The 16,864-nt window shown below is 36.6% G+C and overlaps 2 protein-coding genes across 5 annotated transcripts in view; both read left to right on the top strand.

Moving 5' to 3' along the window:
• LOC127860137 (uncharacterized) overlaps window positions 1–16,564 on the top strand; it is a 355,128-nt gene extending 338,564 nt beyond the window's left edge. For 2 of the 4 annotated variants that reach the window (XM_052397991.1, XM_052397988.1), the window contains exon 21: window positions 13,986–16,564. The gene's annotated coding sequence lies outside the window, so the exon portion shown is untranslated. The remainder of the gene's footprint in view (window positions 1–13,985) is intronic. The other 2 variants (XM_052397989.1, XM_052397990.1) reach the window with 2 other exon arrangements.
• LOC127860138 (uncharacterized) overlaps window positions 1–16,564 on the top strand; it is a 49,309-nt gene extending 32,745 nt beyond the window's left edge. The window contains exons 15-20 of the mRNA XM_052397993.1: window positions 132–230; window positions 3,854–4,077; window positions 4,345–4,456; window positions 6,782–7,124; window positions 9,926–10,914; window positions 13,927–16,564. Of these exons, the coding sequence (XP_052253953.1) occupies window positions 132–230; window positions 3,854–4,077; window positions 4,345–4,456; window positions 6,782–7,124; window positions 9,926–10,910 (1,763 nt within the window). The 3' untranslated portion in view covers window positions 10,911–10,914; window positions 13,927–16,564. The remainder of the gene's footprint in view (window positions 1–131; window positions 231–3,853; window positions 4,078–4,344; window positions 4,457–6,781; window positions 7,125–9,925; window positions 10,915–13,926) is intronic.
• Window positions 16,565–16,864: the final 300 nt, after the last annotated feature.

Genomic DNA, 16,864 nt, shown 5'->3' with positions numbered 1-16,864 from the left:
AATTCGTTTTCTAACAATATTGTTTAAAAAAAATCCTTGTCAGTTCTATGTATTAAATAAGTATTTAGGCTTTTTGCCAGTGCTTTGGGAGTAGGCCCAATTAAATGATGTTCTTCTATGGTAATTTGTAGCTAAGGGCCTGATCAGAATTGAAAACCTGGTTAAGGACACCCCTGCTGTAACCGAAGCCACTGTGACTGCACCAGCACAAACGACAGAAGACATGCCAGGTATAAATAGTGCCCACATATGGTATTACTTTCTTCAATCTGCAGATTAGTTCTAATTAAGGGGTGTTGCGGCAGTTTATTTAACCGATGATATATTTATAGCAAAACCGATGATGCTATTATCACAACTCAATATTTTTGTTATCAGTATCATCAGAAACGACCGATTTGGTTATTAATACAATTGTCAGTGGTTCAATCCCAGGTGGGGTTCACTTTTTTCTTTTTTTTCTTTATTAGCTCATCTATTTTTTGAAAAAAAATTATGAGCTATTGTCATCACCTTGGCGTCGGCGTCGGCGTCGGCGTCGGCGTCGGCGTTGGCGTTGGCGTTGGCGTCGGCGTCCGGTTAAGTTTTGCGTTTAGGTCCACTTTTCTCAGAAAGTATCAATGCTATTGCATTCAAACTTGGTACACTTACTTACTATCATGAGGGGACTGGGCAGGCAAAGTTAGATAACTCTGGCGTGCATTTTGACAGAATTATGTGCCCTTTTTATACTTAAAAAATTGAAAATTTTGGTTAAGTTTTGCGTTTAGTTCCACTTTTCTCAGTAAGTTTCAATGCTATTGCATTCAAACTTGGTACACTTACTTACTATCATGAGGGGACTGGGCAGGCAAAGTTAGATAACTCTGGCATGCATTTTGACAGAATTATGTGCCCTTTTTATACTTAGAAAATTGACAATTTTGGTTAAGTTTTGTGTTTAGGTCCATTTTATTCCTTAAGCATCAAAGCTATTGCTTTCATACTTGCAACACTTACTAACTATCATATGGGGACTGTGCAGGCAAAGTAATGTAACTCTGACTGGCATTTTGACAGAATTATGTGCCCTTTTTATACTTAGAAAATTGAAAATTTGATTAAGTTTTGTGTTTAGGTCCACTTTATTCCTACAGTATCAAAGCTATTGCTTTCATACTTGCAAGATTTATGAACTATCATAAGGGGACCGTGCAGGCAAAGTTATGTAACTCTGACTGGCATTTGGACAGAATTATGGGCCCTTTATACTTAGAAAATTGAAAATTTGGTTAAGATTTATATTTTGGTCCATTTTACCCCTAAAGTATCATAGATATTGCTTTCATACTTGGAACACTCACAAACTATCATAAGGGTACAGTAAAAGGACAAGTTGCATAACTCTGGTTGTCATTGTTACGGAATTATGGCCCTTTTTTGACTTAGTAACTTTTAATATAATGGTTAAATTTTGTGTTTCGATCCACTTTACTTCTTAAGTATCAAGGCTATTGCTTTCAAACTTCAAATACTTACATGCTATCATGAGGTTACTGTACCTGGCAACTTGAATTTTACTTTGACCTTTGAATGACCTTGACTCTCAAGGTCAAATTATAAAATTTTGCTAAAATTGCCATAACTTCTTTATTTATGATTAGATTTGATTGATACTTTGATGAAACTACTCTTACCTGACATACCACAATAGACTCCACCCAAACCATCCCCCGTGCCCTCCCCCCCCTCCCCCCCCCTCCCCCCTCCCCCCCCCCCTATTTTTTTTTTTTTTTTTTTTTTTTTTTAAGATCATCTCACAAATGACCACCACACCCTCACACTATACCCCACCCCCCCACCCCCCAATTTATTTTTTTTTTTTTTTTTTTTTTTTTTTTTTTTAAGATCATCTCACAAATTACCACCACACCCTCACACTATACCCCCCCCCCCCCCTCCCATTTTTTTTTAAAAACTGTTATGTTTGAAATACCGTCCAACCATCGCACCAAACCCCCCCCCCCCCATCGCCCCCCCCCCCCCCCCCCCCCCCCCCCCCCCCCCCCCCGAATTTTTTTTTTTTTTTTTTTTTTTTCGCTTTTTTGGAAGATAATGTAATAAATGTCCACAACCCCACACTATACACCCCTCTTCACTCCACTCCTCCCTCCTTTGTGATTGAAAATGAGAGTCCCTTCACCTTTAAAAAGAAAATAGATGAGCGGTCTGCACCCGCAAGGCGGTGCTCTTGTTTAATTTCATTCTTGTTTTATATTGGAGCTCTTTAGTCCTGTTGTTTACATTTATCAATTTAAAGCATTTATAAACAAACTTCAAAACATGCCGAATTCTGTGAACAGGTACATGTAAGTTATTAATGATTAAGGTCTAGTTTGATACTGTATGGTCTTATGTTTGTGATTAAATATTGTTTTTTATTCATGTCTTTTGGTAAGCTGTTGTGATCCCAGTTAAGATTGTAAACAATTTCTAATGTTTATGCATATTTATTTACAATCTATGTACCGGTACTTGGGTTTTGGCTAATTGCTGTATTTTATGAAATTTGACGTAGACGGTAGGGATTGTTAAAACAAAAAATCTCAGTTAAAAGTGCAGTGACCCCCTTTTTTATTTATGTTTTATGATGACAATGCGTAGACGAACATATTTGAGCAGTTTCTCAGAATTCTATTAGACATAAAACAAATTAATTCCATTTATGTGGTTACAATAGTAAACAATGACATTTTTTGGGTTGACATAAAAATTACAAAAAAAATAATTCTTATAATTTTACTTGTGTACTCCATTTTATTGGTAGTGTGTGGTTGAATTAAATGTTATATGACGTATCTTAGCTTGTATAATGTCTACATGGTGCCAATTTCATAAGTTATTAATTATTTTTACGCAATTAGAGATTTTTTCAGTTTTATTGAAAAAGCACATGTTATATAATGGTGAATACAATCAAAACAAGGCAAGTGACCCTATGTTTTTATTTCATTTTTATGTCCCCCACCACTATAGTAAGGGAAATTTTGTTTTGCCCTGTCTGTTGGTTTGTTTGTTGGTTTGTTTGTTTGCCCCAACTTTAACATTTGCCATAACTTTTGCAATATTGAAGATAGCAACTTTGGCATGCATGTGGATCTCGTGGAGCTGCACATGTTGAGTGGTGAAAGGTCAAGGTCATCCTTCAAGGTCAAAGGTCATATATATGGGGTCATAGTGATTCACAAACACATCGCTTGTTCATATAGTATGTGTATATATATCTCTAATATAAATTTTGGACAAAATCTATAAGATGGAAAAAAATCAGCAAAACTGCAGCAACACCCCTTAAAATGGGCCTTGCTCTGTGAAAACGGGGTTAAATGCATGTGCGTAAAGTGTCTTCCCAGATTAACGTGTGCAGTCCGCTTTTAAGATGTTTTTCATTTCTAGAAAGTATCTTATTAGCAAAAATCCAGTTTAGGCGGAAAGTATCGTCCATGATTAGCCTGCACTCAGAAATGTGTAGGCAATCTTTACCATGACACCACTAGCCAGTTTAGCTCAAGGTGTGTGTTATATATATGCCGTGCTCTGTAAAAAGGGGGTTTAATGCTTGTGCGTAAAGTGTTGTCCCAGATTAGCCAGTGCAATACGCACAGTTTTTGAAAAAATATTATAATAAGTCACATTGAATGAAACCAAAACACTCCATTATAAATAAGCAGAAATCCAAGACAAACAAGTGCTATGCTATACATGTATATGCAAGAAGTACTGAAATAAAGTTGTAGGAAAAGTAAGTTACTTTCTCTGAATAATGTTAACCCTTTCATTAAACAAGTTATTACGTTTTATTTTTGGAAAAAAGGGATTGATGGGCGAAGAAAGACAAAACAGAAGTTTATGTTCGGGGAACAACACGGAATTCCCAATGAGTCAATTTTCTTGCAACGTGAAGACACTACAGATATAGTCACCACACGTGACTTGGCGCCGTCTACAAAAAAGCTCATGCACTTGAAAGAGATAGGGAGTGTTGAGAATTTGTTCGTCTTGCCGGGATGTGCCATTCAATCCAGCGGTATTCTCAAAGTGCGTATAAATGAAATATTTTTTATTTCCTCAACGGTTACCTACACTGTACAATTTGTGAAAACGCCCCCCCCCCCCCACCTAAAAGATGAAATGTAAGACGCAAATAAATACATCTCGTTAAGTTATCATACAAATATAACTCCAGATATAAATATTATTTTGGTATATTTTGTTGAATATTTTCGCTGTACATTGGATAAAGTGGTGATCATTCATAATCATTTTGGCTTTATAAGTACAAATTTGGTCTGCTGTCTTAAACAGTTGTTCAATAGAAATTTGAAGACCAGGCAGTGTAAAGAGATTGAGACAGATGAAAATAGGATGGAACTGGAAGCAATTGAAATCATTAGGAAGGAGGAACGATCTGTCAATGGTTTGTAGACTTATTGTTATTTTCCATGGATTCCTTATTTACCCCTCTCATCCCTACCAACCCCGTCCCTTCTTTTGTGGCACACAGGGTCGCCTATTAGCAATTTGTGACAACAAAATACTTTTAAATATATTTGATCAGTGGTTTTATTGCACCATGCCAAGGTTTGAAGTCGTATAGAGGAGTCACGATGTCAGTTCATCAGTCTATTGGTTGGTTGGTTTGTCTGACTTTTTGCATAAAATGTTATTTTTTGGAGTGAACTGTTTCTTCACTTTTCAAGCTAGTAAATTTAAACTTAAAAAATGTCATCACCATATTGTATATATTTGCAAGACACGTGCCTAACACGTTCCTGAATCATACGCCTTAGTAAAATCATAACATGTTTTAAATTTGAGGACCGAACTTCTTCTATATTTTTCAAGTCAGTGAATTGAATCTGAAATATGTTTTGTCTTATGTTTTGCATTACATCTTTTTAAAATGCGTTGATTCATACTATCCTTAATTTCTAAAGCACTTGAATTGAAACTATAATCTTCTTGAACTCTGACAATACGTACAATGAATCAGATTTTATTGGGATATGCGCCCTTGAACTAGGCCATGATCATACTTTGCATGTCACATAGCGGAACATGGGTATATTTTGCCCATAGCTTTATTTGTGTACGCACGTAAACAAACTGGACATCTTAATGGAACAATGTCCGCTCAATATTTAAACTTTGAAACTTTTGTATCATGTTGGTTAGCTTATGGTCTTGACTAAGTTCAATTAACAGCCAGATCGCATAAATCACTTCAAAACAATGGTCATTGAATTTAAAAAGCGAGCACAATAAAACAGGTAAACCTTAAATAGTTTCAATCTGATCATCTCCAAACTTGGTGATAATGTTTATTGGCATACTAACTCGACTGTGTTTGATAACCAATCATATCGCGTGATGCACTTCTGAATTGTTTTTTCTTGCCAACTTGAATGTTAAATGCTCTCTAATAAACAGTTTCTGTTATTGTCAACCAATTGACCGATAAGCTTGATACTTTACATGTGCATTAGCCTTGGACAGTAGATGACCCCTATTGGAATTGGTTAGGTAAAATGTCAAGGTCACTGCCACAATAAGTTTTAAAATTGTTTCCGATCAATAACTCGTCAACAAATTGACCGATTGGCTTGATACTTCACATATGCATTGGCCCCGGACAGAAGATGACCCCTATTGAAATTGGGGTCACTAATTCAAAGGTCACTGTGACACTAATATGATAAAATTTACTCTTTTGGTCAGTTTTGGTCATTGTAGAGACCAGTTTCTTTAAGTCTCACAGAGCTCCAGATAAAGTTTTGTGAAATTCTTAACGTTACTACCAGATTTTCAAAAAGAATTCTTAACTCTGAAATTTTATTCTTAACGTTACTACTAAGTTTTGGAAAATAATTCTTAACTTTTCTAAATGACCTAAACATAAATAATAATAGTTATTTTCATGCAAAGAATCAAAATAAACATACTAGCAACTTTATTTATATGAGTTCAACAGTGTCTATTCAGTATTATACAATTTTATTTTTCAAATACCTTCATATGCCCAAACTGTGCTTAGAGTGCATGCCTTCAATAAATGTTTACATATTTCACAATTAAAACGGGTCTCCCCTTCAATCTTTTCAACGATTAGCCCCGGGTATTGTCCCTTCCACTCGTTCAATGTTGTTTTTTTTGTTTAAGTTTGGACCCGTCGTGTCGCGTTTTTTTTAGCTTTTCCGACTGTGTCGGCAACTGAACATACAACATCGTATAAGATCTTTTCTATAATGTCTTTCTTAACATTCAACTTCGGCTCACTTTGTGTACAATTTGTTAAATGCGTGTTTTTGCACGCTTTGCAGTTTTTTAGGACGCTCTCCGGGCGCCGCCATTATTTTTTGACAGATAGACTGTACACGCCGCTTTTATTGAAGAAAATGCACTTTGTTAAACAAACGCGATAACCATTCTATATATGCACCGAAAAGATCTTTAATATGCGAATATAACTCAATAAAAATCGATACGAACCGATGTAAAAATAATATTCGTAACTTGATTTTGTTATTCATAATGGTACGACAAGATTTTAAAATAAATACTTAACGGACTTGAAAATAATTCGTTATTACGAAAATACGACCCTTATCTGGAGATCTGGTCTCTATGATTTCAGTGCCATCATTTGTTCATCACAGTGATGCATTATTCATGTATAAAAATTATGCATACCTTTTAATGGGCATATTTTGTGAACATGTGCATTTTTGTTTTTCTCATGCAGACAGTGAAAAAAGTCTCACCAGTGTACTAAATAGTGTAACTGAATCGCGTGGCAGAGCTGTAGATTTATCTGCAAGCAAGTGCTGCAAGCAAACATTAGTGCGAACTACTAGTGATGAAAGTCTTGACCTGCCTGAGCTGGAAAAGGTAGCTGCTGTTGAAAGATCACTAACTGTACATGCAGAGCATGGACATAAACAAGAAAGATTACATTCCAATTCTTATACCCCTGCTAGGCATTGCAAGAACACTAAACTGAAGTGTAAGACTGAAAGCCAAAGTATGTCGGTGAAAACATGTTCTGGATCAGATGCAGTAGAAGAGCTCGAGCTAAGCCATATACGGTCAGTAAAATTATATAAGTATTCATTAATGATTTATGATCATAGTTGTGACTTCTGGAGAGCCGGCCGAATTGATATTTCTCACAACAATTTGGTTTTCTCAATGGACCAGAATTGATTAGTATTCGTCAGATACATTCTAAAGCTAAACTGTTCCATACCGATTTTCACAAAAAATGTGCCAAAAAATGCCAAAAGCATCAAAAATACGAAACCTAATCATGTACATAACGGAATCCTTAAGTCTATTATTAGCCTATGACGTATACACGCTTTGGGTCACGTGAGCGCCAATTTTCACGTGATTTCCACTTACGCGCTTTTCAAAACAAAGACGAACTACTAAATCAGAGATGTTGGGCGCGTGGCCAAGACACTTAAACGCCATCAATATGTCATAAAACAACATTTTTCATCTTTTTGACAAAACAAAATCTGATATATTATGTATATACAAGGTAGGTATCTCTCGACACAGGAAAATCACCTACATCAACATGTTTAAGCCATTAAGTGCCTAAATGGCAGTCGAGTTTCGTAAACTATGTACCATTTTGTTGGGAAAGGTTGCCTCCTGACGAAAAATGACCACGAACGGCTACTTGCTAACATTAACTAAAAGACAACACTTCTCGAACTCGTAGAAATGCCAGGTCGGCTCTCGTCTGACCAAACGTTCAGTGCTGATTTTTACAAGAGTAAAACTATATCCCAGCTATGGAACAAAATCCACATTAGTACAATAAACAAATACGAGTTTATCAACTAACAACTAACTAAAAAATGTTGATGTAGGTGATTTTCCTGTGTCAAGAGTGACCTACCTTGTATATATATATATATATATATATATATATATATATATATATATATATATATATATATATATATATATTATATCAGAATTTGATAAAAAAAATGTTGTTTTGTGAAATATTGATAGTGTTTAAGTGACTTGGCAACGCGCCCAGCACCTGTGCTCCGAGTATGTGCATTTATTTTCATTATTCAGGCGAGTCCATGCCTCGAGCGAATCACGTGGTTTTACACGTGACTCGCGCGTGTTTAAATTTAGATCATTTCTGTCCATGGACAGAAATTGAAAAGCCCTATCATTGTACTGATTTTGGGCATTTCTCGACCGATTTTGACAAAATTTTATGCACATCTGACGTAGATACCATCGCATTTTGACTCATTATCACTTTTGCGACATATAACAAAAATGGGAAAATATACCAACATCAACTCGGCCGGCTTTAGAGTACAATAAAGTTTGCTGGGAAAGGTCAATCATTGTTAACCATGCCTGTGTTTGTGATATATTGTTTCCGGCCCATAACTATGTTTTGTATTAAAGGATTTCAAAAGAAATTGGAACACATTTCACTCATCATATCAAGACAATGTTTTTCTGGCATCAACCGCTAGCTATTTGTCCATGTCTCGGTGGAGTTTTTACATATTCCTTCTATGCATGTATTGGACGTGCATTGTCGTGTCCAACTCATAACTTTCACGTGCATTTTGGGATTTAGAAATTAATAGGCACACATAGTTGACATATCAAGACAACATTTAGCATGTAAAAGTCATTCCCCTCCCTTTAACCCTTTATCACTTAGATACGTATTTTGAAGCATTTGTAGTCCTTTAGAAAGTTAGGTTTAATTTAATTTAAGGTCTTTCTTACTACATTCAAATTGTTAAGGCTACATTTCCATCCCTTATATACTAACGAGCAGCAAACAGCATACAATCTGAAAAGACTGTTACTCGCAGGCTGTTCTGGTTTTATGCTGGTTGCATATGCCATTCCCACTTTGCTTCTGAGTAGGAAAGTGCTATACAGGGAAAGCACATGTTTATGTACGGCTCATAACGTAGTTGCGTAGCTTTATATTTTAAAATAAACATGCACAAATGTTCATCATATAACGACAATGTGTCAGGTGACACTTGGAGCTATTGCTATGGTCATATATATTTATTGTGTATCGTTTATTATTCAATGTTTTGCATTATGGGATAATACATTTGCAGAAATATTTATAACATTTGGATGTGTCGCGTTTAACAACCATGTATGTTGATTTAAGTCAAGGACCCTCGAAGTTTGTGCACAGTACTGTGTACAGCCCTTGTATATAGATGTTAATGTGACTGTCTATTCTATTTGTATAGTGCATTGGAAGCATTTGAGATGACATTTAGTATGCATATAACTATGATGCCCGTTAAAAGTTCAATGTCACGTATGCGCAATAGGTTGTAACAGTAACAAAGGACTGACATATGCCTGTTGTATTAACTGTTGACATTATTGTGTAACACATCAATCGTTTATATGTCCAGTCTCAATCTCAAAAATCTCAAACATAATGTGACAGCGCTTGCATGTAACACCTGTCTCACTGCCTCAAAGGTCAAGTTCACACATAGAGGTCAAATGTCAAATCTGACCATAAACAGCCAGAAAGTCTTCATTAGTCTCAAAATAATTGTTGTGCCAAGGTTTGAAAACATTAACGTCTTTCTCAATTATAAGCAAAGTGATATGGCTATGTGCAGTTTGTTCAGGTGTTATGCTGTTTGCTGCTCATCAGTATCTAAATGTCTGGAATGAAGCCTTAAAAACTGGAATATAGTAAGAAAGGCCTTGAATTAAATATAACTTTCTAAGGACCACAAATGCGTCAAAATACGTATCTAAGTGGTAGAGTAAATATTTATTTAGAATACGTCATTGTTTAAAATATTATGATCATCAATTATTATAAAATTGTATTCCTTTTTTTAAGTTGTGTCAAGCTTCAAAACAAGCCTTCTTCAGTAAGACAGCAGGAGTCAGATGAGAGGTGCGAAGGAAAAGGATCATCACCATTATATCAGAAGTCCACATCAAGGAGAACTGAAAGTCAGATAGGGTTCAATTCGGCAGAACCCTTACCTTCGGATCAGATTCCTTCAATGGGTGATACTGAGAGTCTGTATGATGTTGGGCATTCATCTTTGGATCAGATTAATAAAACGGTGGAAACGGAACTAGGAGGTATTAATCCGTTAAATTCAGATGAGAACAAAACCTTGCGGCAAAATCAGAGTTCGAACGCCTTTGATGTGTTTGCTCTATCAGTTTTGGATCAGAGTAATACATTGGTTAAAATGAATGGTACATGTAAAAATCGGTCTAAGGTCAATATGTCAGCAACTTTTGAACATCCCCCTTCATTTGAGGGAACTAAGATGCCTTATGTGTCAGATTTTGAAGATTCATCATATGTGGCTTTGACATCAGACACAGGAACAACTTCAGAAAGTGTAAAGGTCAATATGTCAGCAACTTCAGCACATCCCCCTTCATTAGAAGGAACTAAGAAGCCTTATGTGTCAGATTTTGAAGATTCATCATATGTGGACCTGAAATCAGACACCGGAACAACTTCTGAAAGTGTAAAGAAAACACTTACAGATGGATTTACTGAAATCAAAGTCCCTAAAATTCTGGCACGAACTCGGACAACTTCAGAAATTGTAAAGAAAACACTTACAGATGAATTTACTGAAAACAAAGTCCATAAAGTTCTGGTTAAATGCTCAAGCTGTGCTGAAGTAATCTTTTCACATGTACCTAAGGTTTTATCAAAGTCAAAGACTTTATGTATAGACTGTGGCCTCAATCACGGACTTTTGTCGCTTTCTTTGTATAATCGTTTAAAATCTCCAGAAGGAGCATCTCAATCAGATAATGCAAAAGTCCAGGACATAAACAGAATTGGTATTTAAAATGGTAAGTGTTGTGTTGCAAATTATTTTGAGTTAAGAGTTTTTACTTTGTTACAAATGTAAGTGTATAAATTAGAACGTGCAATCACAACTACTGAGTTTTGATCAAAATAAAAAAGTTGTTTAAATGAGCAGTGAAAATGCGGTATATGATAACCCTAGTTTCGTTGAAATGTTTATTTTAGGATTGTTTTGACTTTTCTGTGTACATGTTAGTTTATCAAAATAATTGTTTATTACATTTTTAACTCGGCTGTTTTCGGAGAAAACCCGAGGTATTGTCAAAGCCACGTCGATGTCCGCCGTAAGCCGTCCGCCGGCGTCGTGCTAAAACCTTTACATTGGCTCTAAAATCAGAGTGCTTGCACCTACAACTTTAAATCTTCATGTGTGGATGCATCTTGATTATTTCTACACGCCACACCCATTTTGAGGTCACTAGGTCAAAGGTCAAGGTCACTGTGACCTCTAGTCTTAACAAAATCTGACAAACTTTCATTTATTATGCTCCCTCAACATTTTTTGGGGGAGCATATAGTCGCTGCTTCGTCTGTCCGTGCATGTGTCCGTCCGTCCGTGCACAATTTTTGTCCGGGCTATTTCTCAGCAATTAATGACCGGAATTCAATTAAACTTTATGTGAAGCTTCACTACCAAGAGGAGATGTGCATATTATCAGCCGGTTCTGGTCGGATGATTTTGCACAGAGTTATGGCCCTTTGAAATTTGCCATTAACTGTACATATAGTGCAATTCTTGTCCGGGCTATTTCTTAGCAACTAATGACTTGAATTAAATGAAACTTTATGGGAAGCTTCACTACCAAGAGGAGATGTGCATATTATCAGCCGGTTGTCGTCGGATGAATTTTCACAGTATTATGGCCCTTTGAAAATTTCCATTGTACATATAGTGCAATTCTTGTCCGAGCTATTTCTCAGCAACTTATTACGGGAATTCTATGAAACTTTATGGGAAGCTTCACTACCAACAGGAAATGTGCATATTATCAGCCGGTTATGGTCGGATGATTTTTCACAGAGTTATGGCCCTTTGAAATTTTCTATTAACTGTACATATAGTGCAATTCTTGTCGTGGGCTATTTCTCCCCATCTACTGACTGGAATTCAATGAAGCTTAATTGGAAGCTTAACTACCTTGAGGAGATGCGCATGTTATTTGTGGGTTCTGGTTAGATGATTTATTTAGAGAGTTATGGCCCTTTGAAAATTTTAAGTTACTAAACCATCTATCGTATTATTTTGTCCAAAGTTATGCCCCTCAAGACGTTTCCTTTTATCTGAATATATAGTGCAATATTGTGACAAAACAAAACTTTTGGGAGCATCACCCGTCTCCAACGGTTTCTTGTTTAAAAATGCACCCGCAGCCGAGCGTTGGCACCCGTTATGCGGTGCTCTTGTTAACCATAGCATTATTTATTATGCCCCCCTTCGAAGAAGAAGGAGTATATTGCTTTGCTCATGTTGGTCGGTCGGTCGGTCCGTCCGTCCGTCCTTCCACCAGGTGGTTGTCATACGATAACTCAAGAACGCTTGGGCCTAGGATCATGAAACTTCATAGGTACATTGATCATGACTCGCAGATGACCCCTATTGATTTTGAGGTCACTAGGTCAAAGGTCAAGGTCACGGTGACTCGAAATATTAAAATGGTTTTTGAATGATAATTCAAGAATGCATACGCGGCCAATAGGGCACACTCTGAACAATATTACTGAAGCAACTGGTCTGTTATCCTAAATCTATAATTATCAGTCCAATGAAACATCATCCTTTTAGTAAAATACAGTGGATCATAAAAATATCAGAATATGAGATTTTTTGTATATTTTGTATATTAAATATTGTGTTAATGTTTTATTTTGTTGATTAATATAAATATAAGCAGAACAGGGGAGGTAATACACTACAGGGGAAACAAATGCAATAAGTTTAAATTTATTGTTACAGCATTTGCCTCCCTTGTAATATATTTAAATTTTACCAAATGTAAGGCTAACTGCATTTTTGTAATGCATACTACTACTACTACTACTACTACTACTACTACTACTACTACTACTACTGCTACTACTACTGCTGCTTCTGCTGCTGCTGCTGCTACTACTACTACTACTTCTACTACTACTCTACTTCTACTACTACTACTACTACTACTACTACTACTACTACTACTACTACTACTTCTACTACTACTTCTACTGCTATTACTACTACTACTACTACTACTACTACTACTCTACTACTACTACTACTACTACTACTACTACTACTACTACTACTACTACTACTACTACTACTACTACTACTCCTACTACTACCACTACTACTACTGCTTCTGCTATTACTTCTACTACTACTCTACTACTACTACTACTACTACTACTACTACTACTACTACTACTACTACTACTACTACTACTACTACTATTTCTTCTGCTACTACCACCACCACCATTACGACCACCACCACGACGACCACCACCACCACCGCCACCACCACCACCACCACCACCATTCACAGTGACAAAAAAATGTATTCACACAATGGCTGCTACTACAACTTATAGCCCATATAGGGGGGCATGCATGTTTTACAAACAGCCCTTGTTACATTTTTTTTTATCCCAGCTTATTTAGTAGTTATTTCTCTACAAACCAATTTAATGAATACAATAAATGGAAAGAAGCCCGGTCTACAGCACCTTATAATATGTAGGTTTTGATTATTTGCTTCCAGACGTGTCACTGTCTTAATTATCGCGCGCCAGAGGCCGAGGGATATAGGATTGGCGTTGTCCGTCCATCCGTCATTCCATCTGTCACAAAATTTTGATATTGGCGGGGGATATCAGTTCAACAAATTTCTTGTTTCTTCTTGTTATTTTTTTGTGTTTTATTTTCAGACAATACCTGACCTGTTTTAATTATATATCAAAAACTTTATAATTTGTATTACTCATTATAAATTGTGTTTGTATTTTGCACTCAGGGACAAAAAGCCTTGCCATGTGTATATTAGATCGTAACCAAATCCTGCGCAGAGCTGAGGTTTTCCTAGCAAGTAAGCGCAGGAAGGAAACACAAGCAGGGAATTCAAGTGCTAAAATTCTTGATGTGTCTTAGCTTGAAAAGGAAGCTGTGATTGTACGACAGATACAATAGTTTGAAAATAGCTGTTTGTTAGTTTCCACTGCAGTTGAAAATGCAGAACCTTCAGGGTCAGGATCCTCAGGAATCATTGGTATGACAAACATTTAAATAAATAGCAGTGCTGTTACTGATCGTGGAAATTGACTAACAGTAATGCATTTAAATTATCCAAATACCATAGTTAGATCGTAAGAGAGATAAATTGTAGAATAGGATTGTATATCAAAGTGTGTCACGGCGCAACATTTCTGGTTAAAATGATGTTGAAGAGTATAAGCTAAACCGCGCAAGTCATTTATTATGAATTAATTATGTAAGGTGTTAGTTTTTAGTCTTAATTGGAGAGCTCATACTTATATAAAGGGCATTTACTTATGTAATGATATTGTTTAATAAAATTTTATAAAATATCTTAAATTTACTCGTGTTTTTATTTTTTAGTTTATTGTTTGCAATCGTGTGTTCTGATGATACTTTCATATCCGTTGATTATGATTTAATTTAACCCTTTACCACTTAGATATATACATTGACGCATTTATAGTTCCTCAGAAAGATACATTTAATCAAAGACATGCCTTACTAGATTCAAGTTTTTTTGGCTTCATTGCCAACCCTTAGATACTGATCAGCAGCAAACAGCATAACATCTGAACAGACTGCAAGTTACTCGCAGGCTGTTCTGGTTTTATGCTGTTTGCACATAGCCATTTTCAATTTGCACCAGAGCGGGAAAAGGTAAATTCCTGCGCCTTCGAAATTGTAATCTTATTGACTTAAAACACAGTTTTGCATAGTATTACCTTTTTATGCCCCCTTCGAAGAAGAGGGGGGTATATTGCTTTGCACATGTCGGTCGGTCTGTTGGTCTGTCGGTCGGTCCGTCCACCAGGTGGTTTCCGGATGATAACTCAAGAACGCTTAGGCCTAGGATCATGAAACTTCATAGGTACATTGATCATGACTCGCAGATGACCCCTATTGATTTTGAGGTCACTAGGTCAAAGGTCAAGGTCACGGTGATCCGAAATAGTAAAATGGTTTCCGGATGATAACTCAAGAACGCTTAGGCCTAGGATCATGAAACTTGATAGGTAGATTGATCATGACTCGCAGATGACCCCTATAGATTTTCAGGTCACTAAGTCAAAGGTCAAGGTCACAGTGACCCGAAATAGTAAAATGGTTTCCGGATGATAACTCAAGAACGCTTAGGCATAGGATCATGAAACTTGATAGGTAGATTGAGCATGACTCGCAGATGACCCCTATTGATTTCAGGTCACTAGGTCAAAGGTCAAGGTCACAGTGACCGGAAATAGTAAAATGGTTTCCGGATGATAACTCAAGAACGATTATGCCTAGGATCATGAAACTTAATAGGTAAATTGATCATGGCTGGCAGATGACCCCTATTGATTGTCAGGTCACTAGGTCAAAGGTCAAGGTCACTGTAACCCGTAATAGTAAAATAGTTTCCGGATGATAACTCAATAACGCTTATGCCTAGGATTATGAAACTTGATAGGTAGATTGATAATGACTCGCAGTTGACCCCTATTGATTTTCAGGTCACTATCAAAGGTCAAGGTCAAAGTGACCTGAAATAGTAAAATGGTTTCCGGATGATAACTCAAGAACGCTAATGGCTTCGATCATGAAACTTCATAGGTACATTGATCATGACTCGCAGATGCCTCCTATTGATTTTGAGGTCACTAGGTCAAAGGTCAAGGTCATGGTGACCCGAAATAGTAAAATGGTTTCCGGATATTAACTCAAGAACGCTTATGCCTAGGATCATGAAACTTTATAGGTACATTGATCATGACTCGTAGATGACCCCTATCGATTTTGAGGTCACTAGGTCAAAGGTCAAGTTCACAGTGACCCGTAATAGTAAAATGGTTTTCGGATGATTACTAAAGAACGCTTATTCCTATGATCATGAAACTTGATAGGTAGATTGATCATGACTCGCATATGACCCCTATTGATTTTCGGGTCACTAGGTCAAAGGTCAAGGTGACCCGAAATAGTAAAATGGTTTCCGGATGATAACTCAAGAACGCTTATGACTAGGATCATGAAACTTCATAGGTACATTGATCATGACTGGCAGATGACCCCTACTGATTTTCAGGTCACTAGGTCAAAGGTCAAGGTCACAGTGACAAAAAACATACTCACACACTGGCTGTCACTACAACGGAGAGCCCATATGGGGGCATGCATGTTTTACAAACAGCCCTTGTTATTTTTTTTATTTTTTTATGTTCATTGTTTTCTGTTAGGAAAAATTCGAAACAGTTTATCAATGGCGTTAGATACTTTTTGCCATTATGTTCACGGCTGTTGTATACTTGGTTTGATAACTTGTTGTTTGTTTTTTCCAAAGGTACCATTGACAAATGTAAATGCTTTTAGTGTATGAAATTGAAATAATATTGTAAGTGGATTAAAATGTTTCTGGTGAATCGTTTGTTTGTGTTATATGTTTTGATAAACATGTTTCTTTAAAATTCTTTATTCAATGCTTCCAATGTTGGTATGTGGCCTTTTTTGCTCCACTGGCCAGAGGCCAGTGGGGCTTATGTCATGGTCCTGTGTCCGTCGTGCGTGCGTGAATTTTTCTTTAAACATCTCCTAAACAACAAGTCCAATTCTGATAAAACTTCCCACAAATGTTCCTGGGGTGAACCTCTTTCAAATTTGTTCAAATTATGCCCCTAAGGTCAAATTTGACCCCCGCCCCGGGGGTCAATTAATTGAACATG

This window comes from Dreissena polymorpha, chromosome 15, assembly GCF_020536995.1.
Source record: "Dreissena polymorpha isolate Duluth1 chromosome 15, UMN_Dpol_1.0, whole genome shotgun sequence".
Classification (NCBI taxonomy): domain Eukaryota; kingdom Metazoa; phylum Mollusca; class Bivalvia; order Myida; family Dreissenidae; genus Dreissena; species Dreissena polymorpha.
This window is presented reverse-complemented; position numbering and strand designations above follow the sequence as displayed.